The sequence below is a fragment of the Musca vetustissima genome, unplaced genomic scaffold, assembly GCF_032173495.1.
Source record: "Musca vetustissima isolate MV318-11 ecotype Yass unplaced genomic scaffold, APGP_CSIRO_Mvet_v1 utg15531, whole genome shotgun sequence".
Lineage (NCBI taxonomy): Eukaryota > Metazoa > Arthropoda > Insecta > Diptera > Muscidae > Musca > Musca vetustissima.
Window position 1 is genome coordinate 154,844 of NW_026882214.1, and position 19,995 is coordinate 174,838.

A 19,995-nucleotide genomic window follows, 5' to 3' on the forward strand; every position below is an offset into this window, starting at 1 on the left:
GAAATCGTTTCGTGCTAAGAAAATAATTTTACTGTTTCTTTTCACTCAACAGAACCAGAGTATGCTAACGAAGGAGAGAGTGGAGAAAGGAAAGAAGAACTGAAAGTAGTATAACGAAGTATTTACGAATGAGGTGGGATGGAGACTGCATGAGAAGCGCATTGTTGTTTTTGTTTTTGGCAATTGTACCTATGTTGCCGTTACTCCATAAATTTGTAGGCGTTGCCATATCTGCACCATGGCATAATAGGCGTGTCTGCTTACTTTTCCAGTAATATTTACACATCATTTTCCAGAGAGCAATTCAAATATTCTCTTGTTTGCAAAAATACTATAAAAAGTTACCAGACAACATCCAGTATGATGCGGCAAATTTACTCGTAATTTCAATTAAAATGTTTGTTTGCATAAAAATAATAAAATTCATAAACGACCATGATGCGGTAAATATGGATGTCAATAGCATTAATGATTCTAATTACTCACATCTTGATGGTTTTTAGATGTACATACTTCTTTTACGTTCCGGTTTGTGAAAGAATCTGAGATATTTGAAGCCGATTACCTAAGATTCATTTCCATTCTACCGGCTTTTTCAATGGTCATGGAATATATTATTAAAACCCAAATGCTAGGGACGTGTTCGCAAACAATTAATGAATCGCAATAAGCTTTTCGACGGGGATTTAATACCAGTTACTTGCTATTTAAGCCAACTGACTCGATCAGAAATAACATAAATAATGGTATAAGTGTATTGGTATCTCTGGATTTCCCAAAAAAATTTAATTGTATTAATCATGGACATCTTATATGTAAACTAAATATGAGTACGATTTTTCCAAATCTGCATGTGATACAATATATTTTTATTTCAATGCAAGAAGCCAATTTGTGATTCTAAATGGTATTGAGCCTAATTCTCTCACCTATGTAAATGAAATTTTTATTCGCTAAATTCGTACACCAACATAGATGCCTGGGTATAATTCTCGATTCTGAACTGTCCTTCAAAAGTCACATTGATGTTTTAGCGGGGAAAGTTTACAGCACTTTGCGTAGAATTTATGCACCTAATTTATATTAGACGCAACGTGTTTTGCTAACACTGATAAATGCTCTGGCAATGTCACAGGCCTTATATGGACTCGAAGTGTATTCGGGATCCATTACTTTGCACGTTATTAGACTAAAGCGAATTGTTAACACCATAACACGCTTTATTTAAAATATATTACGTGACAGTCACCTGTTCACGTGTTCAGTGGCAATAATTAAACATTTTGTAATGTTTTCATTTATTTTTAAAAACGTTTTCACCCATTTACAATTGGCAGAGATGCAAATAAAATCCTTGCGTATTTGAGTAATACGGACGTCTAACAAACCATATAAAGGTAAGAAGGTGAGTATTTTTGTACGGAGCGCAATAAATTAGGTACGACCATAAAATCTTATTTTTTATTATAAAATTAGTAAATTAGGTACGACCATAAAATCTTATTTTTTTTTAAATTAATGGTAATCGGCTTGTTCACATAATGCTGGAATGTACTAGTTTTTACTACTATAACAAATTTTCCTTTATGATATCAAAGAAAATAGTCAAAATTAATAGATTCTTGCAATACGGGAACATCAACTCCATTTTTTTTTACCATATCGCTGACGAATCTACCCTATTCATTCTATCATCTGACAATTTGTTTTTATGGTGGAGCGCGATTCATTTTTGTCGCACCAGTGTAAAATGACAGCTAGAGCTGCTCATTTTTTATATATTTTTTTCTCCGTTGTTTGAGTCCAGAATTCAGAAATATTTATCGAGAAGAGTTAAAAATTAATTAATTGTGTTGCGATGCATTCACAGCCAATTTAAAATTATTTCATGTGCTTTGTGCCTTTCCCATTAAAATAATAAAAATTTCGACTAAACAAAGTATAGTTCTGGTTGAGGAAAAAACCAATGTAAGTAATTAGAAAACTAATTTATTTTGGCTAAACAGAAAAACTGTGGTCTTTGGAAGAGAACATAAGTATTTACTGATATCTTGCAGTTGTAAAAATATTGGCATACGCCCCAAAAAATGTAGAATTGGTGATAAAATGCTTGTGCATTTTAATATGACGGATATTTGTGGATTTCCAGAGACGCCACTAACTATTATATATGTATACATGTGTGGATATGTATGTATTTTTATCGCTATGGGTAAACGATAGCGAAATTGTAATCACAAAAAGGAATTAAATATTGTTTTTATTCCAATTACGTCATTGTGTGGAAAGATTTTCCGAGTCAGGTCTAATTCGAGACCTCAAATGAATTTTTATGTGCACAAAGCCTTCGTGTTCGTGTACATAGTATACCTTGGGTGATGATAATTAGCCTAATAAAACGACGGGTCGGCCCTGCCCTACCCCATTCGTGGACTATTAATTTATTTCAATTATAACATCTTATTATCATTGCAGTAAACCATAATGAACGATGATCGAAAATTATGATTGTGATATTAAAAAAATGCTTTTGGGCACATGTCGCTTTCTTTCGAACATTTACTCATTATGATGATATAGAATACCAACGTTTGTTTTTCTTTTACTAAAGGTAATTAGTGTTTGCTTGTTTTTCGGAAAATTTATATGTTAGATATTTTAGTGTTGAAGGATAACATTTGGACATGATTTAGTTTGATTGTGTTTTAAGTAATTCGAATATAAGAATATATGACCACAATTACTGTAGTAATTAATGGAAATAAGAATTTGCCATTGCCCTCCGACGTATTCAATAATACCACTTTGCCGAATTAGAATTGGGTTTGTAAATTTTGCTAAGCTCTTAATTTTTTTAGGAATTATGTTACTCTACATGCATTGGTTTATCAATGTCAATTGAATGGTTGTAGTGTGTCTAAATTATTATTTACTCTATTGCAACTAGATCAACACTTTCGGTCGTAGAAATAGAATTGCGTGTATTATATTCTTTTCCAAAGTTAAAAGCAGGTAATGTGGTGGTGGTGAGTAGTTAACTTTGGCTGAGAACATTAGCAGCAAACAATATTTCAAGTTAAACCAAAGCTGCCTCCACATTATCCTTTTTAAATGCTTTGTGTAATTAGTAAGCAAAGGCCATATCGATTTTTCAATTGCTGCCAGTGTATCGTTTTTTAACGAGTTCCAATTGACTACAATTACAGCAGAAAAGTGCACTCACTGCCGCTACTTTGCCCTGAAATAGATGTCTAAATCGACCAGAATGTAGTAAATTCAAAAAGTTGTTTTCTTTTCTTTCTTTTCACATCTGGAAATATTAGAATATTGAAATCAACATGTCATCAGAAACTCCCCTTGTGCCAGTTGCACTACCGGCTGGAACACCCCAGATGGACTGTGAAATGCAGCCTGAAAGTACTATTGTCTGGCAGGAAGCCAATAAAGGCAAAACATTAAATGAATTGAAACATTTCCGCATACAGCGAAAAAAGGAAACCGAAGAAAAAGCATCAGAAGTGGGACGTTTGAATGAACCTTCTATAAAAAATTGTAAATTTGAAGAGAACATTTTCGAACCTAAATCCATTATAGAAATTCATATTGATAACTTGGAGGTGACGAAGAAAAGTACTGTCTCAGAGCATGATGTTTTGAACAAGGAAATCGATGCTTCGACACTGGAAAATTTAGAAGGTGGGAAACAACGAGAAGTTGAATCGAAAGTTGATGAGCAAAAATTAAAACTGGAAGAAATAGAAAAAGATGGTCAACATAATCGGAATGGAATAGATATTTCTATTTTAAAGCAATCCATAGATGCGGATTTCAAGGATCCAAAAAAGAGGGGAAAACATAATATCGCCTTTAACAATGATGAGACCAGTAATAATTCTACGAACAATGACGACGTCTCTGAACAGTTGGATAAACTAACACCAGAAGAAGAACTTAAAGATGAGTTATATCGTAAAACATGCAAGCCATTCTTGCAACATCTACCATGCTTCAAGCTTCAAACGAAAAGCATTTCTGCCGCCACTATGTCGGAGGGGGAAGTTTCAAACAATAGTGGAGATTCCGGCGCGAAAATCTACAAATGCAGAGAATGTCGACGCAGAACTCCACAGCAAGGATCTAATGATGTTTATTGTCGATTTTATGAATTTAGGTGTCTTCGTTACACTGAAGAAGGGCAACTTTTGGTGGCAGGATTTCCAAATCCCTACACTGATCCTACACAAGAAGAAATTAATATATGGAAGCCAGATGAAAATACGGAACCAACCGCTGGCAATATGGATATTCAAGTGTGTCGCTACATTTTGCTGCATGTCGGTGATCAGTTTTGTTATCTTTGGCGTCAAGAAGCTGAAGCACTAAAGTTGCACGAAAATACGAATAAAACAATTGCGTGGAAGAAAGTTGTCCAAGGTATTCGAGAAATATGTGATGTATGCGATACCACCCTATTTAATTTCCATTGGACATGTGACAAGTGTGGTTTCGGGGTCTGCATAGATTGCTTCAAAGATCGAAAGGAAAACAGGACAGTAAGAAAAATCCGGCCTGGTGATAAACCACAGAAAGGCAGAGATGAATACCATTGGATGTTATGTTCTGGTGGGGTCACCCATAATATGGAAGAGTTGATGTTGACACAAATAATAGCCGGAGACGCTTTGAACGTCTTAGGCAGACTTCTGCATGATGTAAGGACTCTTTGGCAAATTCCTCAGCTATGTGGTTGTCTAATGAGTAAACAGCGACTGCCAAATGGGGAACTAAAGGCTATTATACAAGATATGATAAAAGAGTCACAGTTGAAACAGCAAACTAGTGATTCTTCGCTTGCTACCGAAGAAACACTGAGAAAGCAAGCGCGCTTAGAACAAATACACTCGAAAGCACTAGAGTTTGCCCGGTCCAACGGCATCGATTATGTTCCCGGCCGTACTTATAACAAGCAAACCCTTGGTAAAGATCCAATAACTAGCGCTTTTGACAATTTCAAACACATTAATTTTTTACGTAGTGGTTTGGCCGGTTTACGCAGATTTCTACCACCTCGAGCTATGATTTTAACTAATTCCAGTTTAATAGCTCCCGGTGTACCGCACGAGTGGCTTTGTGATGGAAAACTATTACGTCTTACTAATGCCAACCATCCCGACAACCGAATACTTTTTCAAGAAGTATGGAAATGTGGACAACCAGTTATGATATCGGAAGTGGCTAAATCTTTAAATCTCGACTTATGGCGACCAGAAGCTTTCTTAAAGGATTTTGGTGACAAACCTAATGATTTGATCAACTGTTTGAATGGAAATCTGGTACCAAATCAACCCATGCGACATTTTTGGGAAGGCTTTCAGTGTATGAAAAAGCGTTTATTAGATGCTAATGGAAAACCAATGCTTCTTAAATTGAAAGATTGGCCCCCAGGTGATGACTTTGCTGAAATACTACCGACGCGTTACAAGGACCTTATGAAAGGTTTGCCCATGCCAGAATATACATTACGCACAGGACACCTCAATATTGCAAGTTGTTTGCCCAAAATGTTTGTTCCTCCCGATTTGGGACCAAAGATGTACAATGCGTATGGCTCCGCTTTCCATCCGGATAAAGGAACGACAAATTTACACTTGGATATATCAGATGCTGTTAATATAATGGTATACGTTGGCATACCAGAGGACTCCGATTCTAAATCGCAAATATCAGCATCACACAAAGCCATAGCTATGGGAGGCTGCGAGTTCTTAACCCGGGCTAGGGTTCAAAATGTCAATGTGGTGGCCGGTGCTTTGTGGCACATATTTCCGGCCAGAGATGCTGACAAGATTAGAGATCTGCTGAACAGAGTTACATTGGAGAAAGGTTATCGCCTGGAACCAGATCATGATCCAATTCACGACCAAAATTGGTATTTGGACGACAAGCTAAGGGCTAGATTATTTAAAGAATATGGTGTTGAAGGATACCCAATAGTGCAGTGTTTGGGAGACGCTGTATTTATTCCCGCCGGAGCCCCACATCAAGTTCAAAATCTTCATAACTGTATAAAAGTAGCAGAAGACTTTGTATCTCCCGAAAACATAACACATTGTTATCATTTAACCCATGAATTTCGACGGCTCTCACACTCTCATACAAATCATGAAGATAAACTTCAAATTAAGAATATTATATACCACGCAATTAAAGATTGTTGTACAATTCTAACAAGGGCATTGGAACACCGCCTTGACGAAGAAATATCACATGCAGAAGAAATGAAGAAAACAATTCAGAAAATGTCCGACAGCTCCGTCGAATATATATGAAATTATTAATATCAACTCTCAGATTGTATTACAAATGTAACAACATGTTCAACATTGTGCAACATGTATTTTGCACCATTGTATACCAGGAATTAAACAACAAACATGTCAATGTTTTCCATAATATTATACAAATAAAATGAATACGATTCTAAACTAAACTAATGTTCTAATATTTAACGTTTTAAAGGGGAACTGATAAATTCTTCCAAATATAGTGTGTATAGTATTTTTAAAGTTGCTTAAGTAAACTGGTCTTAAATTTATTTTATTTTTTAGATATTTTTAAAACAACAACTCTCAGTCCCTAAACAAAAGGTCTTCTAATGTCGACAAGGTATAATTCCATATATTGAAATATAGCGTGAATAAACAAATAACAGCTTCATTAAGTTCGACCGAGCCGGACTTTTTATACCCTCCACCAGGGATGGAAAATGAAAAATGTGAAAAGGTACCAAAAGAGTACTTTTTTTAATAAAAGAGTACTTTTTTTAAGAAAATAAAAAAAGAAAAAGAGAATTCTTGCTTCTTTCGATTGCATTTGAGTATGTATTCTATTGACTAATTTTAATTCCATATATTGAAATATAGCGTGAATAAACAAATAACAGCTTCATTAAGTTCGATCGAGCCGGACTTTTTATACCCTCCACCAGGGATGGAAAATGAAAAATGTGAAAAGGTACCAAAAGAGTACTTTTTTTAATAAAAGAGTACTTTTTTTAAGAAAATAAAAAAAGAAAAAGAGAATTCTTGCTTCTTTCGATTGCATTTGAGTATGTATTCTATTGACTAATTTTAATTTCACTACCTCTTTCTCGAAAACCAATATACCCCAAACTAACATGAATTTCAGTTCCAAAATGCTCTTGAAATTATTGATGTAATCACGACGACTATGAATGTAATCAGGAGATAGCACAGAATATGCCAAATTTAGTATCTGACAAACATATCCGGTTAAAAAAAGATTGGAACTGATAAATTAATTTAATGTTTGTAATTTCAATCATAACTGAACAGTTAACAGTCGTACACCTATTCATTTTTTCAAGAGGAATATTGCAATCACATCAATATCTTTATCTGCAATACTTTTGTCGGTCAAATCCATAAAAAATTCTAATCTAAAAAATATATATCATGGTGTAATGAAGGATTGGAATGGCACTGAAATAGTCACGGAGGTACTACGGTACTTTTTTTGGGTAAAAAAGTACTATTGTACTGAATTTTCCATCCCTGCCCTCCACCATGAGGTGAACGGACATTCAAAATACAGGTCTATCAGAAGAACACAAAATACAAAACTACAGCCAATTCTGCATTAAATTAAATCATACCAAACAATATGAAAATAATATTTAAGTAAATCTGCTGTGCAAAGACAAGTACGAGTACACAGGCAGTCTGTCTGTGATATTTTGTAAAAATTTTTACTAAATGTTGTCTTTTTACGCAAAATTTCAGTAAAATAGTGTTAATTTAGAGAGCTATATTGCAATTTGTATTACTGAGTGTTGAAATAAGAAATCAAGTGTATGTGTAACAATTTGGAGTTGTTAAGAAACCAGATAAGTTTGCGTAGGGCATAACAGCCACAGCTATAACTAAAATATCAATACAAAAAGTGTGGTATTCTGAATTCTTATATCGCTAGGAAGTGCAACATCCAAACAGTGGGCCTGATGATTATTTATTGAGCTTACAAAATCTATAGAGGCACTACAGACATACAATTCGTACTCAAGAAATTGTATGTCGTTTGCATTTGCTGGTGATATGCCAATATTGTTTAAAGGAGTATATGAGTCCATATCAGTTTCCACCACAAAGGGGTCTACGATCCAAAACGGCCTGCGTCTTTCTCGGCCAACGTCTGTTGAAATCACGATAGAGCTCGCAATATTTTAGATTGAGATAAGATATCCACAATATCTTCGTAGAATATTTCGAAATTTTATTATTAAAAATTTCAAGCTTCAATTAACTTAAAATAATTAACCAATTTCATCTAATACATTTTAGCTTATTTTCATTAAAACAGTGTAACTTTAACTGATAAAATTTGTTTGCATTATTCGTGTAACCGCGGCAGCTGCCACAAATTACTGCGACCAAAAAAATTGGTTTATTATTCAAATAGATAAAAATTCATACAAAATTTTAAATATAAATTAAACTAATAATAAATTTGCTTTGCATTGTATCGTTTGTTGTACAACAACACTTGCTGTTACCTCATATTGTTATACCATGTTTAATACTATGGACATTTTAATAATTTAGGAAAAAAGTGTTTGAATTCAATTAACATAAATTATCATACGTCCTTATTCGCAGCTTAAATCAAAACTATATATGTGAAGCATAGAAGACTGATGACACAGTTGGAGTAGACATTTGTACTGCTATTGAACATGCCAAAGTGATGTCAATTTATACGTTTGCCCTACTATAGTAAGAGTAAGAATATTCAAAATGACGGTTGACTTTAACGATTATTTTTGGGTATGGTTACAATTAATGATCACTTATTTTGAGTGTTTGTTATTAACATATAAACATTTTAGGGTGAGAAAAATAATGGATTTGACGTCCTTTACCATAACATGAAATTTGGGCTACAAGCCAGCAAAGAACTTTCGGAGTTCTTCAGAGAGAAATCGAATATTGAAGAACAAAACTCAAAGTTAATGTCGAAATTGGCACATAAAGCTAGCACTGGAACATTGAACAGTACTTTTGCTCCAATATGGACAATATTAAGGACGTCGGCAGAAAAATTGTCTACTTTGCATATGCAAATGGTGCAGAAGCTAAGCGAACTAGTAAAAGATGTGGCAAAATATGCCGATGAACTGCATAAGAAACAGAGAGCAGTAAAAGAGGAAGAGGCCCAAACACTGGAATGCGTGAAGGCAATACAATTGTCGACGTCAGAGGTTCAAAAAGCGAAAGATATCTATAGTGGCAAAGTGCAGGAATTGGAAAAAATGCGCAAAGAGAATGCTTCGCAAAAAGATATTGACAAAATGGAGAATAAATTGCGAAAGCTGCAGGAGGAATATAAAGTATTATTGGATAAACATAATCCTATTAAAATCGAATTTGAACGTCGCATGACGCAGACATGTAAAGTAAGTGAATTGGCAATTAAATTGTTGCGATATTTATTAGCCAGATGGCTTTTTCGTGGCAATAAAATATATAAATAAATTGTGAATACACAATATTTTTTTTCATTTTAGCGTTTCCAAGAAATAGAGGAAGTACACTTGCGACAAATGAAAGAATTTCTGTCAACATACTTGGAATTGCTGCAAAACAATCACGACATGGTCGGGCAAGTAAGTTCCAAGTAATGTTCCGAATGAAATATTTTTTTAATTTTTGTTTCTAAGGTACACTCCGACTTTAAGCGCCAGTTTTTAGACATGACCGTCGACAAATTGCTGGAACAATTTGTTTTAAATAAATACACTGGATTGGAAAAACCTGGTTGGTAAAACCTATATGCATTATGCCAAATTAGGTTTAAGTAACAATTTTATTCTCCTTAGAAATGCCAGAACTTGAGTTCATTCCATTATCTATAAATCAACAGGCCCTAGCTTCCTCGAACGCCCGTCTTAATCAGTCATCAATAACTTCGAATTCCAATTCGGTCACGAGCATCAATCGTGGAGGAAATGTTGCGTCCGAACTACGCGGCGCAGAGGGAATATCAATAGGTAGCATAGCTAGTGGCAGTAGCGGTTTAGCTAATGCTGACGATTTAACGAATGAAGTGAAGAACACAAAGCCATCGTCTCGTCCCACATCGCCAGAATGTACATCGACAACTGCTGCAGGCGGCCTGAAAAGTAATTTTCGAAATTGGTTTTCTTCTAATAATACGAATAAACAACAGCAACAAAATGTTGGAATGCCTACATCTGTCACTAGTGGTAGTGGAAATTTCGGTACGGATAGTAATTGCATCACAAGTTCACTATCAGGCCATTTAACCACCAACAATACTACTTGTACCACCACCACTACTGGCACATCTACCACAATCATCAAATCAGAACTTCAGTCACAACAGGAAAATAATAATCAAGGTTCATTTTTGGCTAATGATTACACACTCAATCCCTAAAACAATATTTTGCTAAAAACTAATCCCTTGTATTACATCGCTCACTTTCCAAGACTTTATTTTCATAAAAATTTCTTAATCTATTTTCCATAGATGACCCCTTCGTGTCTATCCTTACCTATTTGTAATTTAGTAAAATATTGCTCAAAACACCAACTTTATTCTTCAGAAAAATAAAACAAACTAGGACATACATTTTAAGCTATAGAATTCACATGCACCCACTATTCACTAATACTATTGCTTTCATGGTAGACAAAATTCTATCTATATATATAAATTTTACTCACAATCTGACCTTGATTATAACTATATACCCCTCTCATGTATACATGCATAGTGGAACAACGAGATGCTTTAGTGACAGATCCTGCCGACGGCAAAAATGCAGAAGCTTTACTGACCAAATCTCAGCAGTGTTCTCCGTCACAGCAAAACATAGCAAATAAGACTTCTTCAGCAACCACGAACACTACTTCTACTCCGTCAACAGTGTTGGGTACCACAAATCAAAGACGAACAACATCCCTACTGAATATCTTCTCTTCCAATTCACAGGGTATGAGTATTTCACAGTTTAATACCAAAAGCCAGATATCTACGCATCGGAATCCAAAATGCTTTCTGACTTTTCTTATCAATTTGATTATATTTTATTATTGGTCTTTTCTTAGGCTTAATTTATTATGGAATTATCCAGTTTTAAGAGTTGGTGTTTGAGTTCAAGTGCACTTTATCTATTTTCTCACTAATTTTTAAAGCAAACTTTTCGTATTAGCATACATTTTACATTTAAGTGGAAATGTTAACAAAGAATGGCAGAAGCAACTGCATATTTCGTTGACATACATAATTCCTATGTATAGATATATTCTCTATATTGAGAGATGGTTGCATACAAGTACTCCATTTTCAATTACATGGAAATACGTCGAAAATTGTACATTAAAAAATATAATTTTTTGAAATTGAGATTAGGGATCCCCTTAAGTGAACAATGCCCCTTAAATAGATTTGATTAGTTTAGTGCGCAGATTATCAAAATTAATATAATTTATGAGTAATTCAATCTTAAGCACCAGACGATCGCAAACAAACTATTAATCTCATATTAACTTCTGTCGTATATAACCTAAAAATGCTTTTATGGCCCCGACATATTTTCATATAAATCTTTACCTTATGCAATATACAGATATAGCGAACATTTTTTATAAAGAACTATTTATTCGGTCCCAAAATTCAGGTATCTACAAAAATAATACTAAAAATAGGTAATACTGCACAATAGCAACTTAAATGTACATATTTCAAGTTATTATACAATGCATATTGCTTAATACCACCTAAATTATTCAGTAACAATTTGTACAAATTATTAGGTTATACAACTATGCCCATCTCTCTTGTTCAGACTACAAAATAGCGGCTGTAAAAATAGGCAATTGATATATTTTTTGTAAAATGTATGCTTCTACCGTTGTTATGTTGTACGTAGCATGATAAACATTAATAAATGTATAATATAATTAAACGACGTGATCAAAAATGTACTAACAATATATATTTTTGCACAGTGTCTGAGCTGCTAAGAAGTCGCCGAGATAAGACTAAAACTAAGAAGTCAAAGAAAAAGAAAGACAATGATATTGCCGACAATATCCAAGAGGAAAGGGTACATAGGTAAGCTGTTCTTCTACTTAGATCAATCTAAGCATCTGCTAAATAAACCCTTCTTCTGGCCACAGTCTAGAACCAAGCAATACTTTTGGCGAACATGATGATAGTAAAATGAAAAATCCAAACTCAAGTGGAAGTAGCACTGGCGGACAACCAATTTCATCTAATTCTGCATTTGGAAGTTTGGAGTCGACAGCAACGGGCGTTCCAGGGTCGGGGCTAACTATCGGTACTACAACTGTAGGATTAGCAAATGTGAACGAAATCGGAGATGTCAGTCATATAAAGAATAACAACAACGTGACACCATCGATGGGTCAATCTGCTGATGGCAATGACGTAGATGAAGACGGTTATAGCATTCAACCTCCAAAAGAAGTCGCATGGGAAGAACGTAATGAAAATGGTAAATATAGTCAAATTTACCAAGACTAATTTCAGTGTCAATACTTTTGAATTTCCTAAATTACTAGCAGGTAGCTTTTATTCCGACTCCGATTCTGATTCGGACAACGATAGACCCGAGAAGCGTATACACGTTAAGATTAAACCTCTCAATAATGGTCAAGCACCCATGTCAGCAAGTGTCGACGAGCTAAGAGCTACCGTAGAAAATATTTCCTTATCTCCAACTGGAATATTTACTGTAAGTGTTTCTTTCATACATAAATTAAATGTTTAACTAGTATGGTTTGGTTAACATATTAAGCAGCACAGTCAGCAGTTACAACAGCAGTCCAGATTGCCATCGCGGCAGCAATCTCCAGAGATTTCAAATGCTTCAACTCCTACCGCTGCTGTGCATCCGTATGCGCCTTTGCAAAGTCCAACTCTATCAATGACTACAAATTCAAGGTTGAATAATTATTGTAACATATTTGACTAGACTCATAACATATTCCCTTGTATGTAGGTATGCCGATTTGGGAGACATATTTTCCGAATTAGGGGACGTTAGTAATTCAGCACCAGCTTCAGCAAACCTTGCCAAGAGCCATGGTCGCCAAATTCCTACCCCAACATCGGTAACTAATAGCAGTATTGCCATTCCTCGACCACCATCTCGACGATCGGAAATGTCCATCGGTGCCCGCGGTCGTATCAGTCCTGCACCAATAAATGCAATGAATCGTGCCGACAGCATAGGTTCCCTGGAGTTTCGGACAGCTATTGGGGGCATCGGTTCCTCGAGAGGTCCTTCCCCGCTAACCATAGGCATTTCAGATACAGTGCCATTGGCTGTGGCCTTTCATGAGATAATTCATGCTTACTTCAGGTAGTATGCATATCATCCATAGAAATCTTAACACAAGTATCTATTTTGTTGGATTTAGAGGAAGTGACGAATCTCGTTGTCAAGTGAAGATATCTGGAGATATGATGCTGTCATTCCCAGCCGGAATTGCTGGTCTATTGGCTAACAATCCAAATCCTGCAAAACTAGGATTTCGAATTAAAAATGTTCAGAACTTGGACAATTTTATACCAAACAGTAAATTAATACATGTGTAAGTAGTGTTATGATTACATAATTCCCAATTATTACTTTTTAATTCTATATTTAGCGACAAGAATCAGTCAAATTCATTTAGCACAATGCTGGAATTTAATATGCCAGCGCTGACAGCATTGTTGCGCCGACAAGCCGAACATAACCCAACAGCATCTTATTTTAATGTAGACATTCTTAAGTATCAGGCCCGTACCAAACCGGGTGCCGGTTCATGTCCTTTCCAGATTGTTTCCTACTGGAAATGCGAGCCCACGTTCACCGCTTTAAAAATCGATTATAAATATAATAATCATGCTATGGCAGCTGCATGTCCATTGCTGAATGTTACACTTTCTGTTCCCGTGAATGGAGCAGTGCGAAATGTACAATCTAAACCACATTCGGCATGGTAAGTAGTTGATAAGTAATTTGGATGTGCTCTGAACGAATGATTGTTCAAATTGTGTGCCCGCACATTGAACCTTTACTGACTGACTGATCAATTTTCTGTTGATAGGTTGGGCGAGTCGAACCGGCTTGTATGGAACTTTACAGATATATCACAGAATTCGCCCGATGGAGGCGTCGGAACCCTAAGGGCACGTTTGGAATTAAACGATGGACCATCGACACCTGCTTTATTGAATACACAATTCAATTGTGAGGGTACAACACTTTCAGGCATTGAATTTGAACTCCAAGGACTTGGTTATAGAGTATCATTGGTAAAAAAAAGATTCGTTTCAGGTATGTTTATTTACAAGTTTTATATACAATACACTAATTTAAACCCAATTTGTAGGAAAATATGTTTGTGAAGGAGACGGTATTCGCAGTGCAGCAACACCTACCCCACCCTCTGTTGGTTCGTGTAGTCCATTTTCCGCAAAATCTAACTAGTTTAATTTGCTGTTTCCAGAACGGATGCCTCAATAGAATATATCGTTTTATACAGTCCATGTGTATATGCCTGATACAGAACATATATGAGTTAAATGAATCAAAGAAATATTTTATTTATACCTCCAAGTAAACCTGTTACAAAAAACCAACATCAATTTTGTATATGATCCACATTTATTCTTTTGATATGCTTAGAATAGAAATCAAAATCACATAATGTTTGTATTATTGTTAAACATTAAACATTACTATAATTAATTGTCTCATTATTTTGTTCTACGTTGCAAATGTTTCACCTTTTGCGGTCGGCAATTGTATACCATCATACCAATTCAGAACATAGTGTTGATTGAAATACTAACGCCACTTTCCCCAACAAAACATTTAACATTGAGTTTTAAGGTCTATCATAGATATATGTTTATTTTGTGTATAGATATGTTGTTCTGGTTTGAACAATGCATTGAATAATAAAAATATGTTTTATGATATTAATTTTTGCAGCCGTATTTTTTAAGCAAAACAAATGCATTACTACTTCCATGTGGGATCATAGGATTTTCGCTGGCGTCCGAGGTTAGTGCGAGTGTGAAATAATCATTTAGGGTCCGCATAATTTTCACAAATCTTCATCATATTTATTCCTTAAAGCATTTTTTCAACTTTAATGGTTGTGAATTTAGTTTCAAAAGTACATATATTTGCATGACAATTAAATTAGTTGGGTGTGAAACCCATCATACCAGGTACACGATAAAGAAATTCACCGTCGTCGTCGTAATAAGTATCATCAACCCGATAAGTGGCTCCTTTACGATATAATTTTCGGGGTATATGTATTTTAGGCTTTACTCTCGACATCTCAAATCTTTTCTTATCTGCGTCGCAAACTTCAACTTCGGTAGAAGTAAATTTATCAGCTAAGGACGGGGAATCAACGTTATTCATATCATTGGAGGTCTGAGATGAGTTTTTAGTTATGTCAAAATTGGAGGTACCCGGATTTGACAAAGTATTATGACCGTGCATGTCTTTGATATCATATACCCTGTTGTTCATATTAGTGGAGGTCTGAGACGTGTTTTTAGTCACGTCTTTGCCAAGATCTAAGGTATCTGGATTTGACAAAATCTCAACCCCGCGTATTTCTTTGATATCAGATGCCCTCATATGCTTTTTGATGGCAACTTTATCAAGTAGGAAAGTCTCATCATCGATTTCGTCAACGCATTGCCTTGTTCTATTTTTAACTGGTATAGATTTTGTACCTTTTCCCATTACAATTGACGAAAACTCCGTTGATGAAGGCGTTCGGACTTCCGTTCTTGTCACAAGCATGCTGCTCGATTCAGGCAAATGTGTTGATGTTATTAATTTTCTATTACAAAATTTCTTTAAATGATGTTCCAAATCGGCTGGTAGCTTGATTTCACCTTTTCTTAATTTCTCCCAATTACGGAATACAGCAGCATCGTGGGCCGAAACTGACCTTGGTTTCCAATCTGCCTTTAGTATCTTTTTAATTGCATCGCTATTTGCTGGGAAGCTTTCTGATAATACTTCAATAGACCATTGCTCGGGGTTCTTATTATGTAAAAGCCGAATGTTTTCCTTCTCGGCATATGTTAAGAAATTTGGATATTTCTGATCACGAAAATATTTGGATTTTACCACGTATTTTCTTACCATGTCCTTCTTTAATTTTTCTTCTTGCTCATATTCTTTGTGCAATTTGTGAACGTTAGATAAATCGGACTCCAAATCTCCAAATCCTTCAGGATTATTTTCAATATCCTTCATAACATCTTCGATGGCAGATATTTGATAGTTTAACCCCGGATTGGCCTTACGGGACAGTTGACGGGATAATATTTGTAAGATAGTCCGGCCACCCTTACCGAAATACACCCCACGAAATAACATTTTTTATTATACGGCTTTTACTTTAATAAACGCTTACCACACACCAACGCACGTATTGGTTTAAAGTATACTTTTAAAGCAATGCTTTTAATTTCCAAAATATGAACCAAATCCCTGTTTTTCTGTTTTGAGACCATTCATGATGCAATCAATAATAAGGTGATGTATCAAAACAAAAACATTTGTTTTTGTGCCGATCCATGGCACAATGTCTCGATTAACTGTCAAAGTGCGTCATTTTTACTTGAATTCGATGTGCAATGTTGCCAACCATGTGAAATATTATAAACAAAATTTTGACAGATGGTCGAGACCATGATGCAATAATAAGGTGATGTATACCATGGCACAATGAATAGGTAGTCCATTTAGAGCAGCTGATGTCTTGATTAACTTTCAAAGTGGTAAATTTTACTTGAATTCGATGTGCAATGCTGCCAAATTTTTGAAATATTATAAGGACAAATTTGACAGATAATCGGGACAAAAAAATGTTTTTGTTTTGATACACCACCTTATTATTGCATCATGATGTATCGCAACAAAAACATTCGTTTTTGTCTCGATTATCTGTCAATTTTTTCCATATAATTTTTCAAATGGTTGGCAACACTGCACATTGAATTCAAGTAGAAATTACCCACTTTGACAGTTAATCAAGACAACAGCTGCGCTAAATGGACTACCTATTCATTGTGCCATGCCATGGCCTATAAATAAGGTCACCAAGGGAGACCAGCTGATAATCGATACCTCTCAAGTTTGCTGTCAAAATGCATTATTGTGAATTGACTTCCATTATGAAAACGTAAACAAAGTCGAAATTTTTGACATTAGACTTGAGAAAAAACAGCTGTTTTCCGATTTCAATTGCTATCTTGGTGACTTTATTAATAGATCTTGGTCGATACCTCTCAAGTTTGCTGTCAAAATGCATTATTGTGAATTGACTTCCATTATGAAAACGTAAACAAAGTCAAAATATTTGACATTAGACTTGAGAAAAAACAGCTGTTTTCCGATTTCAATTGCTATCTTGGTGACTTTATTAATAGATCTTGGTCGAGACCATGATGCAATAATAAGGTGATGTATCAAAACAAAAACATTTGTTTTTGCCTCGATTATCTGTCAAATTTTTCCTTATAATATTTTAAATGGTTGACAACACTGCACATCGAATTCAAGCAGAAATTGCCCACTTTGACAGTTAATCGAGACATCAGCTGCGCTAAATGGACTACCTATTCATTGTGCCATGGTCTCGAATTCGATGTGCAATGTTACCAACCATGTGAAATATTATAAGGAAAAAATTGACAGATGATCGAGACAAAAACAACGGTTTTTGTTGTGATACATCACCTTATTATTGCATCATGGTAGAGACCATGCACAATGAATAGGTAGTCCATTTTTCGCAGCTGATGTCTCGATTAACTGTCAAAGTGAGTCATTTCTACTTGAATTCGATGTGCAGTGTTGCCAACCATGTGAAATATTATAAGGAAAAGTTTGACAGATGGTCGAGATAAAAACAAAGGTTTTGGTTTTGATACATCACCTTATTATTGCATCATGGTAGAGACCAAGGTATATTTAATAAGGTATCCGCATCGGCCCAGATGTTAACTGTCAAAGTATATTTAATAAGGTATCCGCATCGGCCCAGATGTTAACTGTCAAAGTGGGTAATTTCTACTTGAGTTCGATGTGCAGTGTTGCCAACCATGTGAAATATTATAAGGACAAGTTTGATAGATAAAAACAAAGGTTTTGATACATCACCTTATTATTGCATCATGGTAGAGACCAAGGTATATTTAATAAGGTATCCGCATCGGCCCAGATATTGGTGCAAATAAATGTCAAAATGTTGTTGTAATGTAGAACCCATGATGCAATAATAAGGTGATGTATCAAAATAAAAACATTTGTTTTGGTCTCGACCATCTGTTAAATCTTTCCATATAATATTTCACATTGTTGGCAACATTGCACATCGAATTCAAGTAGAAATTACGCACTTTGACAGTTAATCAAGTCATCAGCTGCGTAAATGGACTACCTGTTTATTGTGCCATGGTAGAACCAAAAAATTAAAAAACAAAACATGACATAAGTATGGAACATGGCACAATGAATATGTAGACCATTAAGCGCAGCTGATGTCTCGATTAACTGTCAAAATGGGTAATTTTACTTGAATTCGATGTGTAGTGTTACCAACCATTTCAAATATTATAAGGAAAAATTTGACAGATAATCGAGACAAAAACAAATGTTTTTGTTTTGATAGATCACCTTGTTATTGCATCATGGTATGGAAGGTAATCTCATTTAAGAAATGGACAATGGCATCTCTTTTTAATTTGTAACTCATCAATCAATTTCATTATAGGGTTTGTTAGACGTCCGTATTACCCAAATACACAAGGACTTTTTTTTGAATATGTGCCAATTGGAAACCGAGAAAATGGATGAAAATATTTTCTTAATTGATCGAAGAATGTTTACATGTATAGAAAAAGAAATTTTTCAATGACTGAAATTCTATTTCAAATAAAAAATCAAAATACGCAATGTCAATGTTGAAAATTTTCAACTTTATATTTTGATACGCAATGCGTATTTTCATTGTAATGAAATGAAATTTTATGCATTGCATAATTATACAAGGTAGTCTCATGCAGTCAAATGTTTCCAATTTTTTCATAAATTTGCCTTTGACAGTATTCAGCCTTCACAATGTAAATGAAAATGTAGGCACAACACGTGTTCAGTGGCAATAATTACAAAATGTTTAATATTTTGAAGTTCTCAGCCTCTAAGTATGTCTGTACACAGCACGTATATTTATATACAATTATGAATAGGATTGTCTAACTTGAAATACTCAATATCTTTAGAAAATTTGATTTTTTAAAAAAAATATGCAAATCAATATGGCATAGTTTCAAAAGGTAGTCTCTTTTGAGAAATTAATAATGGCAACCCTTTTTAAAAAATTCCATGAAAAATAATATCGGGTGTGGTAAATTTATTCAAATAACTCGAACATTCGCTTTTCCCTCAATTAAAATCTTCAACAATCCATGAATATTACATTTCAATTCTTCAAAGAATATTCGTTGAAAAAAAAAACAAATAAATATATTTTTGTTTATTGTTGTCAAAAACTAATTGTCAGAAAGACAATTAAGTTTCTATAACAACAATGCTGTTTTTGTAAAATGTTTACATGTGAAATTACCCACTTTGACAGTTAATCGGGACCATGTACCATGGCTGACAACAACAAACCATGATGCAATAATAAGGTGATGTATACCAACAAAAACCTTTGTTTTTGTCTCGATTATCTGTCAAATGTTTCCATATAATATTTCAAATGGTTGGCAACACTGCACATGGAATTCAAGTAGAAATGACCCACTTTGACAGTTAATCGAGACATCAGCTGCGCTAAATGGACTACCTATTCATTGTGCCATGCAACAAACCACTACATAAGCCCAAAT

At 34.8% G+C, this 19,995-nt stretch overlaps 3 protein-coding genes across 3 annotated transcripts; 2 read left to right on the forward strand and 1 right to left on the reverse strand.

The window, feature by feature from the left end:
• The first annotated feature begins 3,338 nt into the window (after positions 1-3,338).
• On the forward strand, positions 3,339-6,329 carry LOC133328435 (lysine-specific demethylase 3B). Its single transcript, XM_061537002.1, has one exon. The coding sequence runs from the start codon at positions 3,339-3,341 to the stop codon at positions 6,327-6,329; it is 2,991 nt and encodes a 996-aa protein (XP_061392986.1).
• A 2,576-nt stretch (positions 6,330-8,905) lies between these two features.
• Positions 8,906-14,562, forward strand: LOC133328436 (F-BAR domain only protein 2). The gene is made up of 13 exons (XM_061537004.1): positions 8,906-9,472; positions 9,584-9,682; positions 9,737-9,833; positions 9,896-10,438; positions 12,054-12,159; positions 12,225-12,562; positions 12,630-12,802; positions 12,866-13,011; positions 13,070-13,432; positions 13,491-13,664; positions 13,722-14,057; positions 14,166-14,395; positions 14,451-14,562. The coding sequence occupies exons 1-13, from the start codon at positions 8,945-8,947 to the stop codon at positions 14,546-14,548; spliced, it is 3,231 nt and encodes a 1,076-aa protein (XP_061392988.1). The 5' UTR covers positions 8,906-8,944; the 3' UTR covers positions 14,549-14,562.
• Positions 14,563-15,268: 706 nt separating this feature from the next.
• LOC133328437 (uncharacterized) lies at positions 15,269-16,474 on the reverse strand. Its single transcript, XM_061537005.1, has one exon. The coding sequence runs from the start codon at positions 16,472-16,474 to the stop codon at positions 15,269-15,271; it is 1,206 nt and encodes a 401-aa protein (XP_061392989.1).
• Between the last annotated feature and the right edge of the window lie 3,521 nt (positions 16,475-19,995).

What these genes read in the sequence shown, in the direction of transcription:
- LOC133328435 (XM_061537002.1), top strand. Translation starts at nt 3,339, where the DNA reads ATGTCATCAGAAACTCCCCTTGTGCCAGTTGCACTACCGGCTGGAACA.
- LOC133328436 (XM_061537004.1), top strand. Translation starts at nt 8,945, where the DNA reads ATGAAATTTGGGCTACAAGCCAGCAAAGAACTTTCGGAGTTCTTCAGA. An exon ending in GCATGACGCAGACATGTAAA is followed by an intron (nt 9,473 to 9,583) that starts GTAAGTGAATTG and finishes TTTTCATTTTAG; the next exon opens with CGTTTCCAAGAAATAGAGGA. An exon ending in CAAGAGGAAAGGGTACATAG is followed by an intron (nt 12,160 to 12,224) that starts GTAAGCTGTTCT and finishes TTCTGGCCACAG; the next exon opens with TCTAGAACCAAGCAATACTT.
- LOC133328437 (XM_061537005.1), bottom strand. Translation starts at nt 16,474, where the DNA reads ATGTTATTTCGTGGGGTGTATTTCGGTAAGGGTGGCCGGACTATCTTA.